At 46.1% G+C, this 19,343-nt stretch overlaps 1 protein-coding gene across 3 annotated transcripts in view; it reads right to left on the minus strand.

The window, feature by feature from the left end:
* afap1 (actin filament associated protein 1) overlaps positions 1-19,343 on the minus strand; it is an 84,504-nt gene that overhangs the window by 30,777 nt on the left and 34,384 nt on the right. For all 3 annotated transcript variants that reach the window (XR_013965956.1, XM_080791970.1, XM_080791969.1), the window contains exons 4-6: positions 10,093-10,201; positions 9,303-9,517; positions 7,605-7,784 (exon numbers count right to left, since the gene is read on the minus strand). Coding sequence is in view for 2 of the 3 variants with exons in the window: in XM_080791970.1 (XP_080648096.1) it covers positions 7,605-7,784; positions 9,303-9,517; positions 10,093-10,201 (504 nt within the window). In the remaining variant the exon portion in view is untranslated. The remainder of the gene's footprint in view (positions 1-7,604; positions 7,785-9,302; positions 9,518-10,092; positions 10,202-19,343) is intronic.

The raw sequence follows: 19,343 nt of genomic DNA on the forward strand, positions 1-19,343 counted from the left end.
GATGGGAAGTTTAAAGACGGCAGATATCAATTCAACGTAAAACGTGTCTTCAAAGCGGTCTGTAGTAACCAATGGTGTCCACATATTTTACAGTCTATGGTAAATAACTGTTTGCCGTCTATGAGAAATGTTCTGATATGGGCCACCCCATGTGGACACCTGCAGTACCACTCATAGCATTACAATTTTCAATTTAGGCATTTAGCAGACACTCTTAATCCAGAGTGATTTACAGTAAGCGAGAACAACACGTGGTAATACATCAAATACATAAAAATAGTCATAAAGGATCATAAGCAAGCTAAGAACCTAACATCCGTCTAAGAGTAGAATATCTGTACAATTAAACTATGACTATACAGTATACACGAGTGCTATGTCCGCAAAATAATTCAGATATTGTTTATAATTTATTTTCAAAAATGTTTTTATTAATTTTTTTGCCAGTGAATTATGGCATGTGTGATATGTGAGATTACCATAATCACAGTAATCCTTAATCATATTCCATCATTCAAGGGATTTGGTTAGAAATGAAACAGACTGTGACTGTGACCACCTTGATGCATCAAGGAAGGCAATTATGTTTCTGCACTGTCAAATAGGTCTACATCTACAGTATTCTAAGATAGTGTCTTGAATACATGTTGTGAAAATGTGTTGTGACTTTGATTGAAAGGTTTTAATACAAATAGTTCCAATGGCATCTAAATGTAAGGTTGCAAATATGCTTATCGGTGTTGCGAGGATACCCCCAAAGGGTACCTGGGCCAAAAAAGTTTGGGAACCCCTGATCTAAATGACATGAAATGACGCCTTCCAGGGGCCCTTTGGGGCTTTTGGGGGGTTGGTGTCATAGAACAGTGTGGGAATGAACGCCTGTCCTGTCCTCTCCCGGTCCTGACCACCATCCTAACCCAACGGAGCATCCTACTGTATGTTTATTTCCTCATGCCATTGCCACATACATTTTAAACAGCTCATTCTATATGCCTAGAGAACATTGCCTGGTTTAATGCAACACATATGGAACACTACTGTTCCACACCCAGCTCTCTCTCTCTCTCTCTCTCTCTCCTGCTATACGGTGCTATAGTATGATCAAGTACGGCGTGTATTTAAGGGGCAAAAACAACAACACAAAGTTAAAATATGGAGACAAGAGTTTTTGTCCGAACATACTGTAGCATATCCAGTCATGCTATTGGCCTGCAGCCAGCAGTACATATAAGAACAAGCACAAACACATGCAGGGCGGGAGGGGAGGGGGGCTGTCGTCTGGTAGACACATTTATGCACCAAAGTGTTTTACTACCATGCCCATTGGAAGCATTATGCAATATTAAGGTCCGGTCTGGGGAATGGGAAATGCAGGGTCGTGTGGATGTACGGGGCGCCACTGCATATTACCGTGACCTTGCGGGACCTCCAGACCTGGCAACGCCCCCCCCCCCACCCACCTCCTTGCTATCAGTGAGGCTGTGGAGACTGTAGTATGTGCATAGCGAGGTTCGGATCTTTGTAAGACATGAATGGCCATTGTCTCTTCCATATCGTTACGTTTGACTTGTAAGCAAACCAATTCATGAATAAAAAACACCTTTTTTATACTGTAGGACAACAAAAACTGAACTTTATTTGGCCACCAGCACAGCTCAGAAGCTCACATGTTGTGAACTACCGGTATGTAAGACTTTTGTAAAAATCACGTAGAAGACTTCTGAAAAAGTGTCCACGGCCAAACAAATAGAGGCGCCAGGTTGAAATTGGTCAAATTGGGACACATTGGCTGCAATGAGTGCCGATACCAATGCAAAGAACGCCAGGAAAATGGCCGCCATATCGCTCTGGCCAATATGTGGGCCCCTGGCACTAACATGCACACTCTCTGTCTCACAAACACGATCCTTCCCCACATGTATTCATTCTAGCCCTTTTCTCTCTCTGCACTCTCTTGCATTGGGAGTTCTTCAGCTCATTGGTTTTGGCTGGGACGGAGTGTAATTGGGCTAGCGGAGGGAAATGACAGGCTGCGATCCAACATGTTTGGCCTCACATCGGGAGCCGGGAGAACGGGACGGAATGGGATAGCTAGAGCTGGAGTACAGTAACTAAGTACATTTACTCAAGTACTATACTTTAACTTAACCCATTTAGACCTGAGGCCAATTCTAAAAGCACTTTCTAATACCTAGCATAGGTTCCTGCAAATTCCTATTCAAAAATTAAAAACAATAATTATGTTGCTAGGTGCATAGCAACGACTGATGAGACACAGAGGTAGCTCCTGGATTGAAAGGTATAACAATGCATAGTTTGCAACAGATCTAAAAGAATATATATATTTTTTTATTACTGTAGCCTATTAGAGTATTTCCAATTTGCAGTACTTCTACTTCTACTCCACTAACAGGCAAATATTATACTTTTCACTTCACTATAATAATTTGAAAACTTTAGTTACTAGTTACTTTGTAGATTTTGATTATATAGCATTAACACAATTTCAAAACCATTAACAACTTATTCAGCCCTATATATATATTTCAAGCTCACAACGTGTCACATTGTGAGATTGTAGATCTGTCATTTTCAAATGATTCTTTTGAAAACTTGTGAAATAGGACGCATAATGAGTACTTTATACTTTTGTAGTACATTTTGATGACAATACTTTTGTACGTTTTCACACAAGTGAATTCCAGACTTGTACTACATGTACAAGAAAAAGGTATTTTTTGTATTTACAGTATCAATACTTTTACAGTAAGTACCGCCACTGAGTATGACCACAACCGGCCATCTATCGCTGGGGAGCGCCAGCTCCACAAATCAAGGCGAGAGTGGTGTGTGGACTGTGGACTGCGTGCGGTCTGGGTTGGGGAGGTGTTGATGAGACACACAGCTCCTCATAAAAACATACACTACATTTGCTGATGGAGAAGTTGTTTCTTTTAATTGCTTTTTGGAAGCTATTTCTGACTGGGAGGGAGGGAGGGAGCGGCTGGAGGACTCCAATACAAAATCCTCAAAACCGCGTGATTATGCATCCCACCAGCGTTCTAGGGAGGCCCCTCTGTGATTGGCCAGTTGTCTCTGTGATTGACAGTTGCTTTCCCCTCCATCGGGCGCCCCGGCTGACCAGGGGGAGGCAGTTTAGCCCATTCTGGGCGGGAACTCCTTTTGGTGTTAGCATTATGTTATGCTTTAGCTATTGAAAAATAGCAGATCTACAAGCTTGTAGGTCTGTTATTTTTGAAAAATCGAAGAACAACCGACATAGAAACATAGCTTTTTAAGAAAACTGTCAGGATGTAGAATCTGATCTCAGGTCAAAATGGGTTAGAGACCAGGATTACTGCATGGTTTTTGTGAGCGTTCCATAGGGGACACTAGGGGGAGAACATGCAAACTCCACAGTCCGCATAGAAAGGCCCTTCTGCCAACCCCACCTAGGGTATGGGCACTGATGAGGCCCACAGCGTCCCCAGCGGGAATGGAACCCGGGACCTTCTAGCTGTGAGGCGAGGAAGGTCTTGTTCTTGTTGAGGAATTGAAAACGCCAGCAAAAACACTGCAATCCAAATATGTAATGAACTACAGACCGCAGCGAAAACCTCCCTCGGAGAGTCAGTTACAAGGAAAACACGGGGCCAAAAAGATGAATTCATATTCATGCGTCGTACGGGTGATTCGGGGTGAATGCCTTCAATACATTCTGAACGACAGACGGTAGCACTAAAATACACCGGACCTTTTACAGAGATGGAGTCGTCGGATACTTTCTGGAATGAACACGCAACTCGATAAAAGTGTTCAAAACGCGGACTGTTCTGCCAGAGGAAAAGATGGACCACACGCACGGTCGCACGCATGAGCGTGCACACGCACGGTTGTGTGCATGCACGCAAGACACACACACACACACACACACACAAACGTTATTGCCTCCATACCTTTGTGGGGAGAGGAAGGGGGGGGGGGGTCTAGGACAGATTCCAAGAAAGAGAGAGAGAGAGAGAGAGAGAGAGAGAGAGAGAGAGAGAGAGAGACAGAGAGAGAGACAGAGAGAGATGGGGGGGTGGTGGGGGGGGCAAGATGAAAGAGAGACAAAGATATTGTATAAGTCACCATGAGAGAAAGAATAACAGCGGGCCATATTGAAGAGGGGAGGAAGGGAGATGCATAGAGAAGGAGGAGGACTGAACTGTTGGACGGCGTTGGGGGAGAATGAGGTAAGGACACGATATGGACATGTCTGTTTCCATAAACACCACGCCATTATAACACACACAGCTAGCGCTCTGCTAGAGCCATTAGCTAGTCAGCTCTCTGGAGGACCTTGAGGAGTACTCCCCTCCCCTCCCCTCCCCTCTCCTCTCCTCTCCTCTCCTCCCCTCCCCTCCCCTCCCCTCCCCTCCCCTCTCCTCTCCTCTCCTCCCCTCTCCTCCCCTCTCCTCTCCTCCCCTCCCCTCCCCTCCCCACCCCTCCCCTCCCCTCTCCTCTCCTCCCCTCCCCTCCCCTCCCCTCTCCTCTCCCCTCCCCTCCTCTCGTCTCCCCTTTTTTCAAGCCGCGTCACAACATACGATATGGTACGAATCGTACGATACAATATGATTATCAGCAAGGAATGCGATACGATTATTTCCATATCGATTAAGTGAACCCACCCATAGTGAATGAGATAAGGCCCTACTTCAACATGTGAACCCACCCATAGTGAATGAGATAAGGCCCTACTTCAACATGTGAACCCACCCATAGTGAATGAGATAAGGCCCTACTTCAACATGTGAACCCACCCATAGTGAATGAGATAAGGCCCTACTTCAACATGTGAACCCACCCATAGTGAATGAGATAAGGCCCTACTTGGTAAATGGTAAATGGTGCATTTATATAGCGCCTTTATCCAAGGCGCTTTACATAGATTGTGCATTACATTCACCCATTCACACACACATTCATACACCGATTGCGGCGGAAGCCATGCAAGGTACCAACCAGCACATCGGGAGCAATTTGGGGTTCAGTGTCTTGCCCAAGGACACTTCGACATGTAGACAGGAGGAGCCGGGATTCGAACCGCCGACCCATGGATCATTGGACGACCTGCTCTACCTCTTGAGCCACAGTCGCCCCAGTACTTCAACATGTGAACCCACCCATAGTGAATGAGATAAGGCCCTACTTCAACATGTGAACCCACCCATAGTGAATGAGATAAGGCCCTACTTCAACATAGTGAATGAGATAAGGCCCTATACTTCAACATGCAAGAGTGTCACACAAAAGGTTGTAGATCTCCTATTATTTTCACTATACCTGGAGATGTTTTGGAAGTAATACTAAACAAAGAACCAGAGGCCAGGCAAAGACCTGAAGGTTCTTTGTGAGTGAAAGCGAATCGTTCTGAGGTGCCGGCTGGCACCACAGAAAGCTACACACAAGACAGAGAGAGAGACCCCGAACCCCCAAAAAGAAAAAAAGGGGGCCCATCCCCCTCCACCGTCCGTTTGATGTCGGCAGGGTACGTTTTCTTTTGAGGTTTTGCGGTTGACTTGATCGGGTCCCGGAGAGACAGATCACAGAGAGAGATAGAGAGAGAGAGAGAGAGAAAGAGAGAGAGAGATCAGAGAGGAAACGGGGAAGGCAGAAGAAAAAAAGTATGTGAGGGAAAGAAAAAAAAAACGTAAGCGGGATCAAGGGAAGATAATGAACCAAAACATCTCATGAGATCCTATCATAACAGATCAGAAAACACCTGCTCGCTGCCAACAGCCACCGCTCGCTCGCATGGCGTCAGGAAAAGGCAAGGACACGGCCAAGCTGCACTTAAAAGGGTTACGCTCACGTCTAATTTTAACTTTCTGACAAACGTCCTCGGTTGACGATTTCGGCGACCTTTCAACATGAGCCGCGGATAAATAAAACAAAATCTCTGGTGAGTCATGCAGTGTTGTGCATGAGCCTTTTACTGTGTTTGACAGTTCCACAATGAAAACCTCCACATCAGTCACGCCTTTCAACTAACATGACATGTTTTTTATTCTGTAGTAGACAGGGCTGCAACTATCAGTTATGTTCTTAGCAATTCATACTATCAACTGATTTTTCCCATTTTGGGCGGGAACCTCTTTTGGTGTTAGCATTATGTTATGCTTTAGCTATTTAAAAATAGCAGATCTACAAGCTCATAGCGCCACCGAGTGGCGCTCTACAAGCTTGTAGGTCTGCTATTTTTGAAAAATCAAAGAACGACTGACATAGAGACATAGCTTTTTCTGAAAACTGTCAGGATGTAGAAGACATTTTTTTAATCTGATCTCAGGTCAAAATGGGTTAATAGTCGACAAGTGTCAACCAATAGTGCTATGCCTTGCTTCGAGATAGCAGTATTAGGGCCAGTCAATTCTAAGCTAAAAAGGGGTGTGACCCAAAATAAATGGACTATCCTGATCACAACGTCCAGTCAACCCCCTTGAGGGGGTTAAATGTGTACACTGTCAATTATTGGGGTCCTTGAAATCAAAACATTTGACCAGCACACATCCAGAGGGACGGTCGTGAGGCACTGTGAGCCTGTGACTGGCTAGATGGTTGTCAAATCTAGGGCTGAATGGCAGGCACATTCTACAAAGCAAAGGGACTTAAACTCATTATGTCTTGCGATGATTTATCCCTGTCCAAAGAGCACCTGATTCCAGTTGGACATACGTAATTGCAGACCCACGCATCGCTCCTATTATTCTTCCATTTTATGTATTGAGGCTCTGTTTTGAATTTAAAGGGATATATTTCACTTTGAAAAATGGTCATTTTTTAATCTACTCAGGCGTTTGTGAGCACAGACAGTTTTTACTCCACTTTTAGTTGAGTAAAAGTACAACAATTGGATCCAAGATGTAGTGAAGTAGAAGTAAAAGCATTGAAAATTGGAAATGCTCAAGTAAAGTAGAAATACCTCAAAATTTTACTTAAGTGCAGTACTTTAAGTACCGTAAATGCACTGAGTTACTTTCCACCACTGCATTCACCGTGCCCTCCCTCTCCAGGGGTCAACAACTCTTTGAACATTTCGACAACCTGCAGCCAGCCACGTGTTCGTTCAGGGGAACGTCTCTCAGCACCGTTTCAGTCCGATTCCACAGCACATCTGTGGCCGTTTTAAACCGCATCCATGCCTTTCTCCCGTTGTAAAACCAGTCCTTAAATCTACTGCTGGACCTGTTCTGCTCCTCTCGGCCGTGACGACAACATGCGTCTAGTTGTATCTGGTTACCCGTTTGCCGGTGTCTCAAAGTGGGGTTCCCCCAAAGAATGAGCTATAGCATATCAACCCATGTACTCAAATACCAGGGTATAGCATGTACCCTACAACAACAGCGTGCCACAATGCGGCGCGTTGTAGGCTTGTAGCTCTTCTATTTTATAAAGAAATGAGAATAAATTATGAAATCTTCTTTTCTGGGAGTCCCTGGCACTAAACCTTCTCAGATGGAGCTTGTAGATCTGCTATTTTTCAACAGGTAAAGTATAACATAATGCTTAAAACACCAAAAGGGGAACCCATTCAGAATGGGTTAATCGTTCCACCGCCTTACCTTCAGCCACTCGTCGGCCTGCTCCTGGCTCTGCACGGCCAGCACCAGGGCGTCCGCCCCCTGGTGGACGATCTTCAGCTCGTGCCTCTTCTTCTTGCCGTCCTTGGGCACGTGCGTGATGCTGCAGCCCGACAGGCACAGCTCCATCTGGGGGTCCTTGTCTTTGGACGACTTGTAGCACTGGAGGAGTAGGAGGAGGAGGAGAAAGAGCAGAGAGGAATGTTTTTTTTTTTGTGTGTGTTTTAGTCAAAGATTGTGAAAATCGGTGTGTAGTTTGCATGTTCTCCCCGTGTCCCCTAGGGTAATGGCACTCTCACAAAAAAAAACATGCCAGTAATCCTGGTCTCTATACTGCCTCCACCTGGCCAGCCGGAGCGCCTGGTGGAGGGGAAAGGAACCCGTTATCCCTTCCACGCGCAACGTCCAACCTGGGAAACTCCCCCCTTGTCAGGTGAAAAGAAGCAGCTTGGACTCAAGCATTGAAGGAAGCATGAGGTCAGTCCGTTGCTCTCCCCAGGTTGCCAGTGGGAGTGTAGCACCCAGGATAAGATAATTGACGCTGGGTGAACAAATGGGTTGCAAAAATCGTGGGAAAAAATTGGAAAAGTTAAATAAAGTTCATCCTATTGTTTTCAATCAATTGACCCATTGTCAGCTTTGCACAGAATACATGCAGTAGGTCGATTGCGTTGTCTTGATCAATTGCCTACTGGTGATTATCGGTTTACTTTCATTGGAATCCGCTATCAAGAGGTAGTGTTGGGCAGGTGAGTTAGTAGGATACAACAGCAATGACAACACACAGTGTGTGGGGAGGAATCAGGTGAGTTAGTAGGATACAGGTGAGTTAGTAGGATACAACAGCAATGACAACACACAGTGTGTGGGGAGGAATCAGGTGAGTTAGTAGGATACAACAGCAATGACAACACACAGTGTGTGGGGAGGAATCAAATGGCCTGATCCTTTCATAGCCAATACTGGTCAGCATCTTGGATACGTCCAAATGTTTTTATGTAGCTGCAGCCGAGTTGATTTCCCCCAGTTCTTTGTTTTGGCAACTGTCCCCCATCATCTTTATCCAATCAGATGATTTGTTATTTGGGTTATTATTCTTTCACGGGTTACAAGATCTACTAGCAGCCAAGAAGAGCATGATAAATCAATTGGCCAGCTGGAAAAAAAAAACACACAACAGATAATTAAACGGGGATGAAATCGTATATAAGCAGATTTTTCTGTTCGTTTACCAGTTCACAACCAATCTAACACACCTAGTATTATTCAGATTATCTGCAGCTTTGATGCCTGCTATGTTTTTAATCTGCTGTGGTTTTTAAATTTAACTGTAAAGCAAGGACAGAACATTCAGTCAGTATAGTGTTTCATGCCCCTATAATTTACAAAATGTTCTCCATTTTTGAACTTTTTATGTTTCTTGTAAATGACTACCCTAGTGGGTAGTAAGCTTCTAGATCCACTATTTCATTGGAAAGAAATAATGATTACATTATTATGTCGGTTACTTATTTGTCATATATCCCCTGTCCAATTTCCAATTTGCGAACAGAAATGCAAATTGTAACGTTACAATGTGGGGGAAAATACGCAATTAAATCGTTTATCGCAATTATTTCTGTGACAATTAATCGTCAACATAAATTCATAATGGTGCCAAAAGAAACTACTACAACCTACCAGCAGCTTGTTGTCCTTGATGACACACAGCAGCTTGGTCCACTGGCCGAAGCGCTTCTTGCGCAGCAGGAAGGCGCAGATGCGCGCGTCCTTCACCAGGTGCATGGACGCCTCCTCGCTAGGCCACTGGTGACGCATCTTCTGACCGCCCTTGCCGTCCTCCTCCTCCTCGTCGTAGGACTCGTACGAGCTGCTCATGGCATCGGAGTCGTAATCTAGACGGCGGAGGAGATGTGGGACCATAATCGTTATTACAAAACAAACAAGAATGACTCGGAAAACACAACTGCCATGTGCAACAAGCTCTTGTAGTGCCCGTTTTCGTTCGTTTCCGACGTTCTTTGGTCGGTGCACTCACTGTGTTTTGTTATAGCTTTCCTCTAGCTCCAGTTAGCTCATAACATTAGCTTCTGTTGCCACACGCGTTGCGGTGTTCAGACTTCAGAGTAGGGGTTTTTATGTCGTTCAGACTATGGGTTTTATGGCTAAGTATTGGCTTAGAGGCAGCCTTTTTCAATCATGAAAAGTGTCCAGTACAGTCGTCTTTATGGTTGTCAGTAGTGGTGCGTGCAAACGTAGTCCAGGTGCTTTTCAAGCACTTTTATTTTGCTTTCCAGCACCAAGTGCTTTTTCAAGCAGGTGGCAAAAAAACACTTGACTTCTATAGACTTAAAATAGTTGATAAAAATTATCACATTTTTGTAACTCTCTACGGGGGAAATGAATTTTCAGTGGAACCAGAAAGCCTGCTGTGCCCTGCTATTTGCAGCACATGCTGTATATGACTCACTGGAGGTGATGTACTCTGGAGCCTTGCCTGGACTCAGGGGCACCGCCTCCTCGTAGTAACCCTCTGGAAGTGACGTGCTGGGGAGGGGAGGGGGGCCGCTGTTTGGGGGCTGGAGGGAGGGAGAGACAGAGAGACACAGAGATAGACTTAGTCACAATGATCACACATTCGTCTAATCGCAATCATTTGAGATACTAACTATCATTCGCATAATCTTCAGAATCGTTAAAGGTTTCATGGCATTTCGTTTGCTTTCGTTTGCTAAATGCTAAATAAAAACTGCTCTCAAAATCAAACACTGGTCCGGTGGTATGTGAAAAAGTTGAGCCTACTCTACAACGTCTTGTCACATCATCTGAAGTCCTCTCATCTCACAAGGTCACATGATGTCAACCTCTCATCTCACAAGGTCACATGATGTCAACCCGCTACGCAGCCACAATGAACCTACTCCAAAGAGCGTTGGTTTTAATCGGCGCATCACAGTCCAGACACTGGAACAGGAAGTCCACTCTGCAGTGAACCGTGGAGGCTAAACTAGGACAGTGAAGTACTGTATGTTTTTCCACTTAAGAGACTGTAGAGAGAGAGAACCGTAGCCATTGTACAATGCTCTAGTCTAACCAGTTACCCCAAAGCCGAAGGAGGAGTCTACCTTCTATGTCCATGCTACATCCTACCGGGTAAACTCCTTTACTTAGCCGACTGCTCAGGGCTCAGTAGTGCTCAATATAGTGTGTGACCCGAATGTGAACCTTATCATCTGCCGGGGTCAATTCAATTCAATTTTATTAAAGTGTCAAATCACAACAAGTTGTCTGAAGACACTTTACAAACCAACAAAGATCCACCCAGAGTAAGCAATATTGCGACAAGGGGTCAATACATGGGTCGTACTACAAATAGACAGAGTTGCGCTCGAAACATACAGACATATGCACATAGAGACACACATTGCCCTTCATTGGAGCGGTGTGCACCGCTCAAAAATGGGTTACACAAAAAAAAAGAGAGAGGTAGAAACCGTAGAAAGAGAGAGAGAAAGAGAGAGAGAGGTAATGGCGGTTTTATGGTGTACTGTAATTTATCACAAACCGCAAAATATGGTAAAACACTGTGCAGCTGCGGGAGTATACAACAGCTGCATGTCTCTCAGTGCAGTGACATTCTGTGATTATTTGCAATAATCGTGTAAAAAAGTTATCATTTTCGGCCAAATACAACGAGCCAAATTAGTTTGGGGACTGCTGGCTTAGGCAATTTGCACTGGGTGAAAAAATGGGTTACAACATTGTGGGATAAAATGTACCCTATTAAGACCTGGAACACATCTTTAACCATTATTTTATACGTTATCTATTGAAATATACGTTACATATTTTCAAATGAGGGTCGGCGGCCAATTCAATTGCACATGAAATAGTTTGAGAACCACTGATTTATAGAAACATTTTCAGAAAACTGTCATGAATTACATATTTGTAGAATCTGGTCTCTGGGTTATGAAGAAGAGGAAGGTTTGTACTATTGGCGCGGTGCGGTAACAGGCCCTGAGCTGCAGCCAGCGGAGGAGCCCCAGAGGGGGATCAGCCAGGCCAGGCTGACGTGATGCGTGTTGGCTCACGCCGTAGCGCTGTAGCGCAGCGCGGCCCTGACATACCGCCTATTAAAGTAACATAATTGCGGCAATAAACATCGTATCCCCCCGTAATCACACAGCGCGTGGAATTAGGCCGTCTCACTGCTGAGTGCCGCACTGTTGCGATTCCAGCATTTCCAGGAACGAGCGGCCTCTGCCCAGTGTGCGTGCGTGTGTGTGTTTGCATGCGTGCGTGTATGTATGTGCGTGTATTCTTTATTACTATACTTGTGAGTGAGGGCCAAATATCAGCCAGAAGTATAGCAGAATTTGAGAAGTTGACGTACACAAAGGGAGAAATGCAGGTTGTTGTATGGTGAGAAAGCATTTGGGGAGTGTAGACTTTTCAAATGGAGTAACCATTATTGTACATTTACTCCACTGCATTAATTTGAAAACTTACTATAGTTACTTAGATTTGAGTGAGTGAGTGAGTGAGTGAGTGAGTGAGTGAGTGAGCGAGCATGCGTACAAGCTCACAACAAACATGTGCGTGCATGCGTGCGTGCGTGTGCGAGAGAGAGAGGCAGAGAGCTTTCCTGATCAGGAATCATATCTTGGCCATCAAATTTCACTGGCTTGCCTGCGCCTGCGGCAAATGAATACTAGCTATTGTTTCCAAAATAAATATGCTTTACATAATTATAACGCTCATTACTCTCATTTTACTCCTAACAAGGGCTCACATGCTGTGTGTGTGTGTGTGTGTGTGTGTGTGTGTGGCAAAGCCTTAAAGTATGTGTCAAACTGCGCGGCGAGCCGTTAAACGACCTCCTTGCGCCGTCATAACTCGTCAAAAGGTTTTTAACGACGCGCTTACGCCGCTTATGATCGCCTCCACTTAGCTCCTCTCGCAAACTGTTACGCGACCGAGCCATTATTCTATGACCACTGCGTCCAATTCACAACTCATTTTATTTCCCTTTCGTTATTTATTTTTTTATTTTTTTGTCTTGCTCTCATGGAAACTTCCTCTTTGCTTTCTTGCATATTTGAACATTTTATTTGGCGGTGGCGGGCGCCATTTCCCCCCCCCCCCCCCCGTTGCGGGGCGGATATTTTAATAGCTTGAGTTATACTTGAGTCGTGTGTCGGTATCTCGCGGCCCGGAAATAGACGATCTACAAGCTCACAGTGCGTCGCCCTGTGCCGCACTGTGAGCTTGCAGATCAGCTATTTCCAGAGGCGCGTGCACGCAACACCGACCAAAGTACAAATGAGGCTTAGCGAAGGAGCCTCGCCCCGCGGGCTGTGAAACCCAGGCGCCACGGGTCATTGGTCGCAGCTCACCCAATCAGGCGTCGCTCGCCGAGGGGAGATGCCAGGCGGGGCGTCGTCGTTGATTCGTTGCCGCGGCGACCGTGGAACATGTGGCCGTGCATGAAAGGGCTTCGGCTAAAAGTGGACGTTGAAACCGTTGGCTTTTTCCAAGAACGTCCAAACTCCATGCGTCACTGTCGTCTGAGTTATGAACGGGCAATAAATAGGGATACAGTAAAACTAACTGTTACACATTCAGAAATCAGTGGGTCTGGTATGTGGGTCGCACGCACGCACACACGCACGCACGCAGGTTCTAAGGTCCTGTGGGGGACAGAAACCTATATGTGTTGAGTGGATTTAAAAACACCAAAATCAAATGGTGCATTTATGAACTGCATGTATGACAAAAAGCAGATTTTATCTGCAGGATCAGAAACACACTTAGTTCTTAAGCCCTGCTGTCATTAAATACAAACGCACGGGCAGGGAAAAAAACATCTTGACTGGGACTTTGAGAAAAACTGGGTCAAGGTGCTTTTTGCAAGACAGCTTTGGAAAGGTTTTCTACTTCTCCAACTATTCTGGCAGCTGCACATTTCTTCTTCCAAGGCTGACGGCCTACTAGACAGAACCCGAAAGCGAGCCATCCACCCCCAGTGCGTAGTTGTACTGTACTGTACTGAATACGTACAGTAAGGTAAGCCCCGTCTGCTACTGCCCGGCACGTTCGAACAATCACAGTCAATTCCGGTTGGCATTGGGGGCTCCGCTTTGGGTCTGCTCGCCGAAGCCCCTTTTCCACCAGGGTCTGAAAATGAAACCTAAAAGTCGCTCCGGAACTGGACCCAAAAAATGTCCGCCGGTTCCATGAAAGCACCAGGGTTCCAAGAGTCTAGAACGGAACCAGTTCTAGAACCAAGGTTATTTTTGGTGGAAAAGGGTCCAAAGTGGGGTACAGGGTTGTCCCCACTAAATAATAATTACATATTTACAGCAACATTACAGCATCACAATCATTTTAAACACGTCTGCTGACTCTCTCTCTCTCTCTCTCAGGGGGTCCAGACCCAGGCAGAGCCTTATCATGTATCCTCGGGTGGGAGGGAGGGAGCAAGGTGGTGAAATAATTTCTTGGCACAGGTAGTGTGCAGAGCCGCTATGCACTTTTGTTCATAAATTAACGTCTTAATACTTGACCATACTACAGCGTCACACCAAAGCATCAAAAGTGGCAGATCTACAAGCTCGAAATATCTGCCCCCCCATAGTAGTATCTCCCTAGCGGTGCCGGACCCCCTGTTGAAGACCCCTGCGTTACGGTAAACGCACTGAAGAATGGACATGTGATCCCACTGCTCTGCTATGCGATGACTCAACGCTATACGAGGGGCAGAGGCCAAGCGTACAAGTGCACACACACACACACACACACAATGCAAAATGAGAGGCGTTGCGCATGCACGCCTTCCCTCCCGCGCGCCAAAAAGCTTGTGCGTTTCCAGCGGGTGGACGACATGTCCAGATCAATTAGCGAGCCGCTCCGCAGAGAGCAGAGTATTGTTGGGTCGTTCCACATTCCGCCCGCGCCGCCGTCCATAAACAAACTGGGTCTGTAATCACGGCGATGTGCACTGCAGCTGTGAGCAGCTCTGCCCCTCGCGGGAACGCTCCGCTCGCCATCTGTTCTACACGCCTCAACAAGAACCGCTTGTGTCCCCTCCGTTCGTCCGTCTGTCCGTCCGTCCGTCTGTCTGTCCGTCTCTCTGTCCATCTGTCTGTCACCACTTGCCCTCGGGTCAAGTGGTGGACACAGTAACAAAAGTACATTGACTTAAACTTAAGTACTTCTTCTTTTCATTTTGTGTACTCCACCACATTTCAAAGACGAGATATTGAATCTTTGACTCCACTATACATTTCTACAATGGGAGACAATTAATGCATTATGAAATCAACCGCTTTATAGGCACCATTTCAAAAATATCAAACATTCCTGGAAAATCTTTTACTTTCAATACAGCCTTACATTGAAGTTAAAAAAAACTAAATGCACTTTTTTTTAAACACATACTCCAGTACTTGTTCTAAAGTACAAACTCGACAGAGCAACTTTCACTTGTAGAGTAACATCTGGCCAGTATCTGTCCTTTACTTAACCCATTTTGGGCGGGAACCCCTTTTGGTGTTTTAAGCATTATTGTACTTTAGCTATTGAAAAATAGCAGATCTACAAGCTCTTGGTCCTCGGTGCAGATCCCAGCGTCATAATGTACTGAGGTTGAGTAGTACTTTGTCCTCGGTGCAGATCTCAGGGTCATAATGTACTGAGGTTGAGTAGTACTTTGTCCTCGGTGCAGATCCCAGGGTCATAATGTACTGAGGTTGAGTAGTACTTTGTCCTCGGTGCAGATCTCAGGGTCATAATGTACTGAGGTTGAGTAGTACTTTGCCCTCGGTGCAGATCTCAGGGTCATAATGTACTGAGGTTGAGTAGTACTTTGTCCTCGGTGCAGATCCCAGCGTCATAATGTACTGAGGTTGAGTAGTACTTTGTCCTCGGTGCAGATCCCAGCGTCATAATGTACTGAGGTTGAGTAGTACTTTGTCCTCGGTGCAGATCCCAGCGTCATAATGTACTGAGGTTGAGTAGTACTTTGTCCTCGGTGCAGATCCCAGCGTCATAATGTACTGAGGTTGAGTAGTACTTTGTCCTCGGTGCAGATCCCAGGGTCATAATGTACTGAGGTTGAGTAGTACTTTGTCCTCGGTGCAGATCCCAGGGTCATAATGTACTGAGGTTGAGTAGTACTTTGTCCTCGGTGCAGATCCCAGGGTCATAATGTACTGAGGTTGAGTAGTACTTTGTCCTCGGTGCAGATCCCAGCGTCATAATGTACTGAGGTTGAGTAGTACTTTGCCCTCGGTGCAGATCCCAGGGTCATAATGTACTGAGGTTGAGTAGTACTTTGTCCTCGGTGCAGATCCCAGGGTCATAATGTACTGAGGTTGAGTAGTACTTTGTCCTCGGTGCAGATCTCAGGGTCATAATGTACTGAGGTTGAGTAGTACTTTGTCCTCGGTGCAGATCCCAGGGTCATAATGTACTGAGGTTGAGTAGTACTTTGTCCTCGGTGCAGATCCCAGCGTCATAATGTACTGAGGTTGAGTAGTACTTTGTCCTCGGTGCAGATCCCAGGGTCATAATGTACTGAGGTTGAGTAGTACTTTGTCCTCGGTGCAGATCCCAGCGTCATAATGTACTGAGGTTGAGTAGTACTTTGTCCTCGGTGCAGATCCCAGCGTCATAATGTACTGAGGTTGAGTAGTACTTTGTCCTCGGTGCAGATCTCAGGGTCAAGTACTGAGGTTGAGTAGTACTTTGTCCTCGGTGCAGATCCCAGGGTCATAATGTTCTTAAGTTTAAGTGAGTGTTTCTTTTTTATTCCTTCTTTTTTTTGGAGCGAGGCTTGACCTCGGTCTTGGACACTCCTATGGTGTGGTCTGTGCTGGTCTTTGGCAGAGGTGGAAAAATAACTCAAATGTTTTACGGAAGTAAAAGTATACTCTAAATATTGCAATATAGAAATACTTCTACTAAAGTACCAACGGTAATAGTACTCATTGTGTCCCATTTGAAGTTTTCAAATGTAGCAGATCTACAAGCTCACGATGGGTCCTGATCGGCTATTTTCAAATGGCCGAAATGATTATTGGGTTGAAGTGGTTACTGTATGTTTTGGAATATAAATAAAACTACTAAGTAACTAGGCTATACTAACTAAAGTTTTCAAATGTATGCAGTGGAGGAAAAAGTGCTAATACTTGGATCCGAGATGTAGTGGGGAAGAAATACTCAAAGTACAACGTTACAAACACTTCAAAGTTAGCCAGAGTTGGCGTGTGCGAGCAGGTCAGTTTCTGGCCCTGTGCGTAGGAGGCCTGTCTGACACTGTGGAGCACTGCTGGACTGGCCTGTCTGACACTGTGGAGCACTGCTGGACTGGCCTGTCTGACACTGTGGAGCACTGCTGGACTGGCCTGTCTGACACTGTGGAGCACTGCTGGACTGGCCTGTCTGACACTGTGGAGCACTGCTGGACTGGCCTGTCTGACACTGTGGAGCACTGCTGGACTGGCCTGTCTGACACTGTGGAGCACTGCTGGACTGGCCTGTCTGACACTGTGGAGCACTGCTGGACTGGCCTGTCTGACACTGTGGAGCACTGCTGGACTGGCCTGTCTGACACTGTGGAGCACTGCTGGACTGGCCTGTCTGACACTGTGGAGCACTGCTGGACTGGCCTGTCTGACACTGTGGAGCACTGCTGGACTGGCCTGTCTGACACTGTGGAGCACTGCTGGACTGGCCTGTCTGACACTGTGGAGCACTGCTGGACTGGCCTGTCTGACACTGTGGAGCACTGCTGGACTGGCCTGTCTGACACTGTGGACTGGAGCACTGCTGGACTGGCCTGTCTGACACTGTGGAGCACTGCTGGACTGGCCTGTCTGACACTGTGGAGCACTGCTGGACTGGCCTGTCTGACACTGTGGAGCACTGCTGGACAGGCCTGTCTGACACTGTGGAGCACTGCTGGACTGGCCTGTCTGACACTGTGGAGCACTGCTGGACTGGCCTGTCTGACACTGTGGAGCACTGCTGGACTGGCCTGTCTGACACTGTGGAGCACTGCTGGACTGGCCTGTCTGACACTGTGGAGCACTGCTGGACTGGCCTGTCTGACACTGTGGACTGGAGCACTGCTGGACTGGCCTTTCTGACACTGTGGAGCACTGCTGGACTGGCCTGTCTGACACTGTGGAGCACTGCTGGACTGGCCTGTCTGACACTGTGGACTGGAGCACTGCTGGACTGGCCTGTCTGACACTGTGGAGCACTGCTGGACTGGCCTGTATGACACTGTGGAGCACTGCTGGACTGGCCTGTCTGACACTGTGGAGCACTGCTTCCCAAACCTTTTAATGTCAAGAACCCCCAAAATGACTCATTGACCTCATTAGCCTGCGTTGAACATATATGCTAAGGACCCCCATAAGAGAAGGTTTTGACGGCTCTAGCAGTGATTTTCATTTTCATTCTTTCCTATTGAAAAAAACAATGTTATTGGACCCGTTAGGGTCCATTTGGTTCCATTTGTACACTCTCTGAGTTACAGACCCATAAGGGTACATTTGGTTCCATTTGTATTTTGTACACTCTGAATTACAGACCCATAAGGTTCCATTTGGTTCCATTTGTACACTCTATGAGTTACAGACCCATAAGGGTCCATTTTGGCTCCATTTGTATAAGTTACAGACCCATAAGGCCCATTTGGTTCCTGAAAACAAGCCCCAAAAGAAGCTACAAGAGCACTGTAAACCTATTATGCACCGGCTGTTTGAAAATAGCCAGTCTACAAGCTCTTGTGTGCTTGTAGATCTGTTTATTTTTTTTAGATTTAGGAAGAAAATGTCAAAAATAAACCAACCATCCATTTTCTGAGGGCCAGGAAAATTGTCTTTCTCACAATGTCAAAATCGCAAATTATTATATGTGTGGGGACATTTGGCATATAATACAAGTATGCACGCACGCACTCACTCACGCACACATGCACGCAGGACTTACTGGGTTTAGGTCAGGGTAAGGTTAAGGTAAAGCCATGTGAATGAGTTAAAAATGAATGCCAGACTGTAGCAAAAGATAAAAACACAGTGTGTCGGTAGGGTGGGGGGGGGGGATGGTAAGTAGTTCCACCCATAAGCCTAAGGGGGGATTGACCTGCACTGGCACCGACCATGGGCCTGCTTTTTGTCCTCAGATGGTCTCGCTGTGCGCCTCAGTTTATACGACTCCATCTGCTACTGTTTTCTGTCCCGTCTGTCCCGCGCACGCTGCCGCGTCCACCTGGCTAGCTCATGGCTGCCATCCGAAAGTTTCTTTTCTCGCACTTAAATAACCGATTTTATTTGCGCTCCGTTTACATGACCGTTTACTCCCGTCGGTCATCGGCGTTGTGCCGTTTCACTCTGATCGAGCGCTGCCGTCTCTAGATCGAGGGGTCTTCGACGTTCTTTCAGGCCCAGGGCCCCCTTAACTGAGAGAGAGAGAGATGAAGCACGGACCGCCACTACAAATTGTGTCTATAAACTTTTTCATAGACTGCTTCCTAGACTTGTTTGACAGCACTATCGTCAGTGCAATATGACTTTCCGACATCACGTCATAGGCCAGCCAAGTCTATGGACATTAATGTTATAGTTTAGGGCAGTAAATGACTATACGTAAGACGTTATCTGATATAAATACATATTGTAATTAATTTATTTCATTTTTCACAGACAT

This window comes from Protomyctophum bolini (genome assembly GCF_963924005.1).
Source record: "Protomyctophum bolini genome assembly, chromosome: 20".
NCBI lineage: Eukaryota > Metazoa > Chordata > Actinopteri > Myctophiformes > Myctophidae > Protomyctophum > Protomyctophum bolini.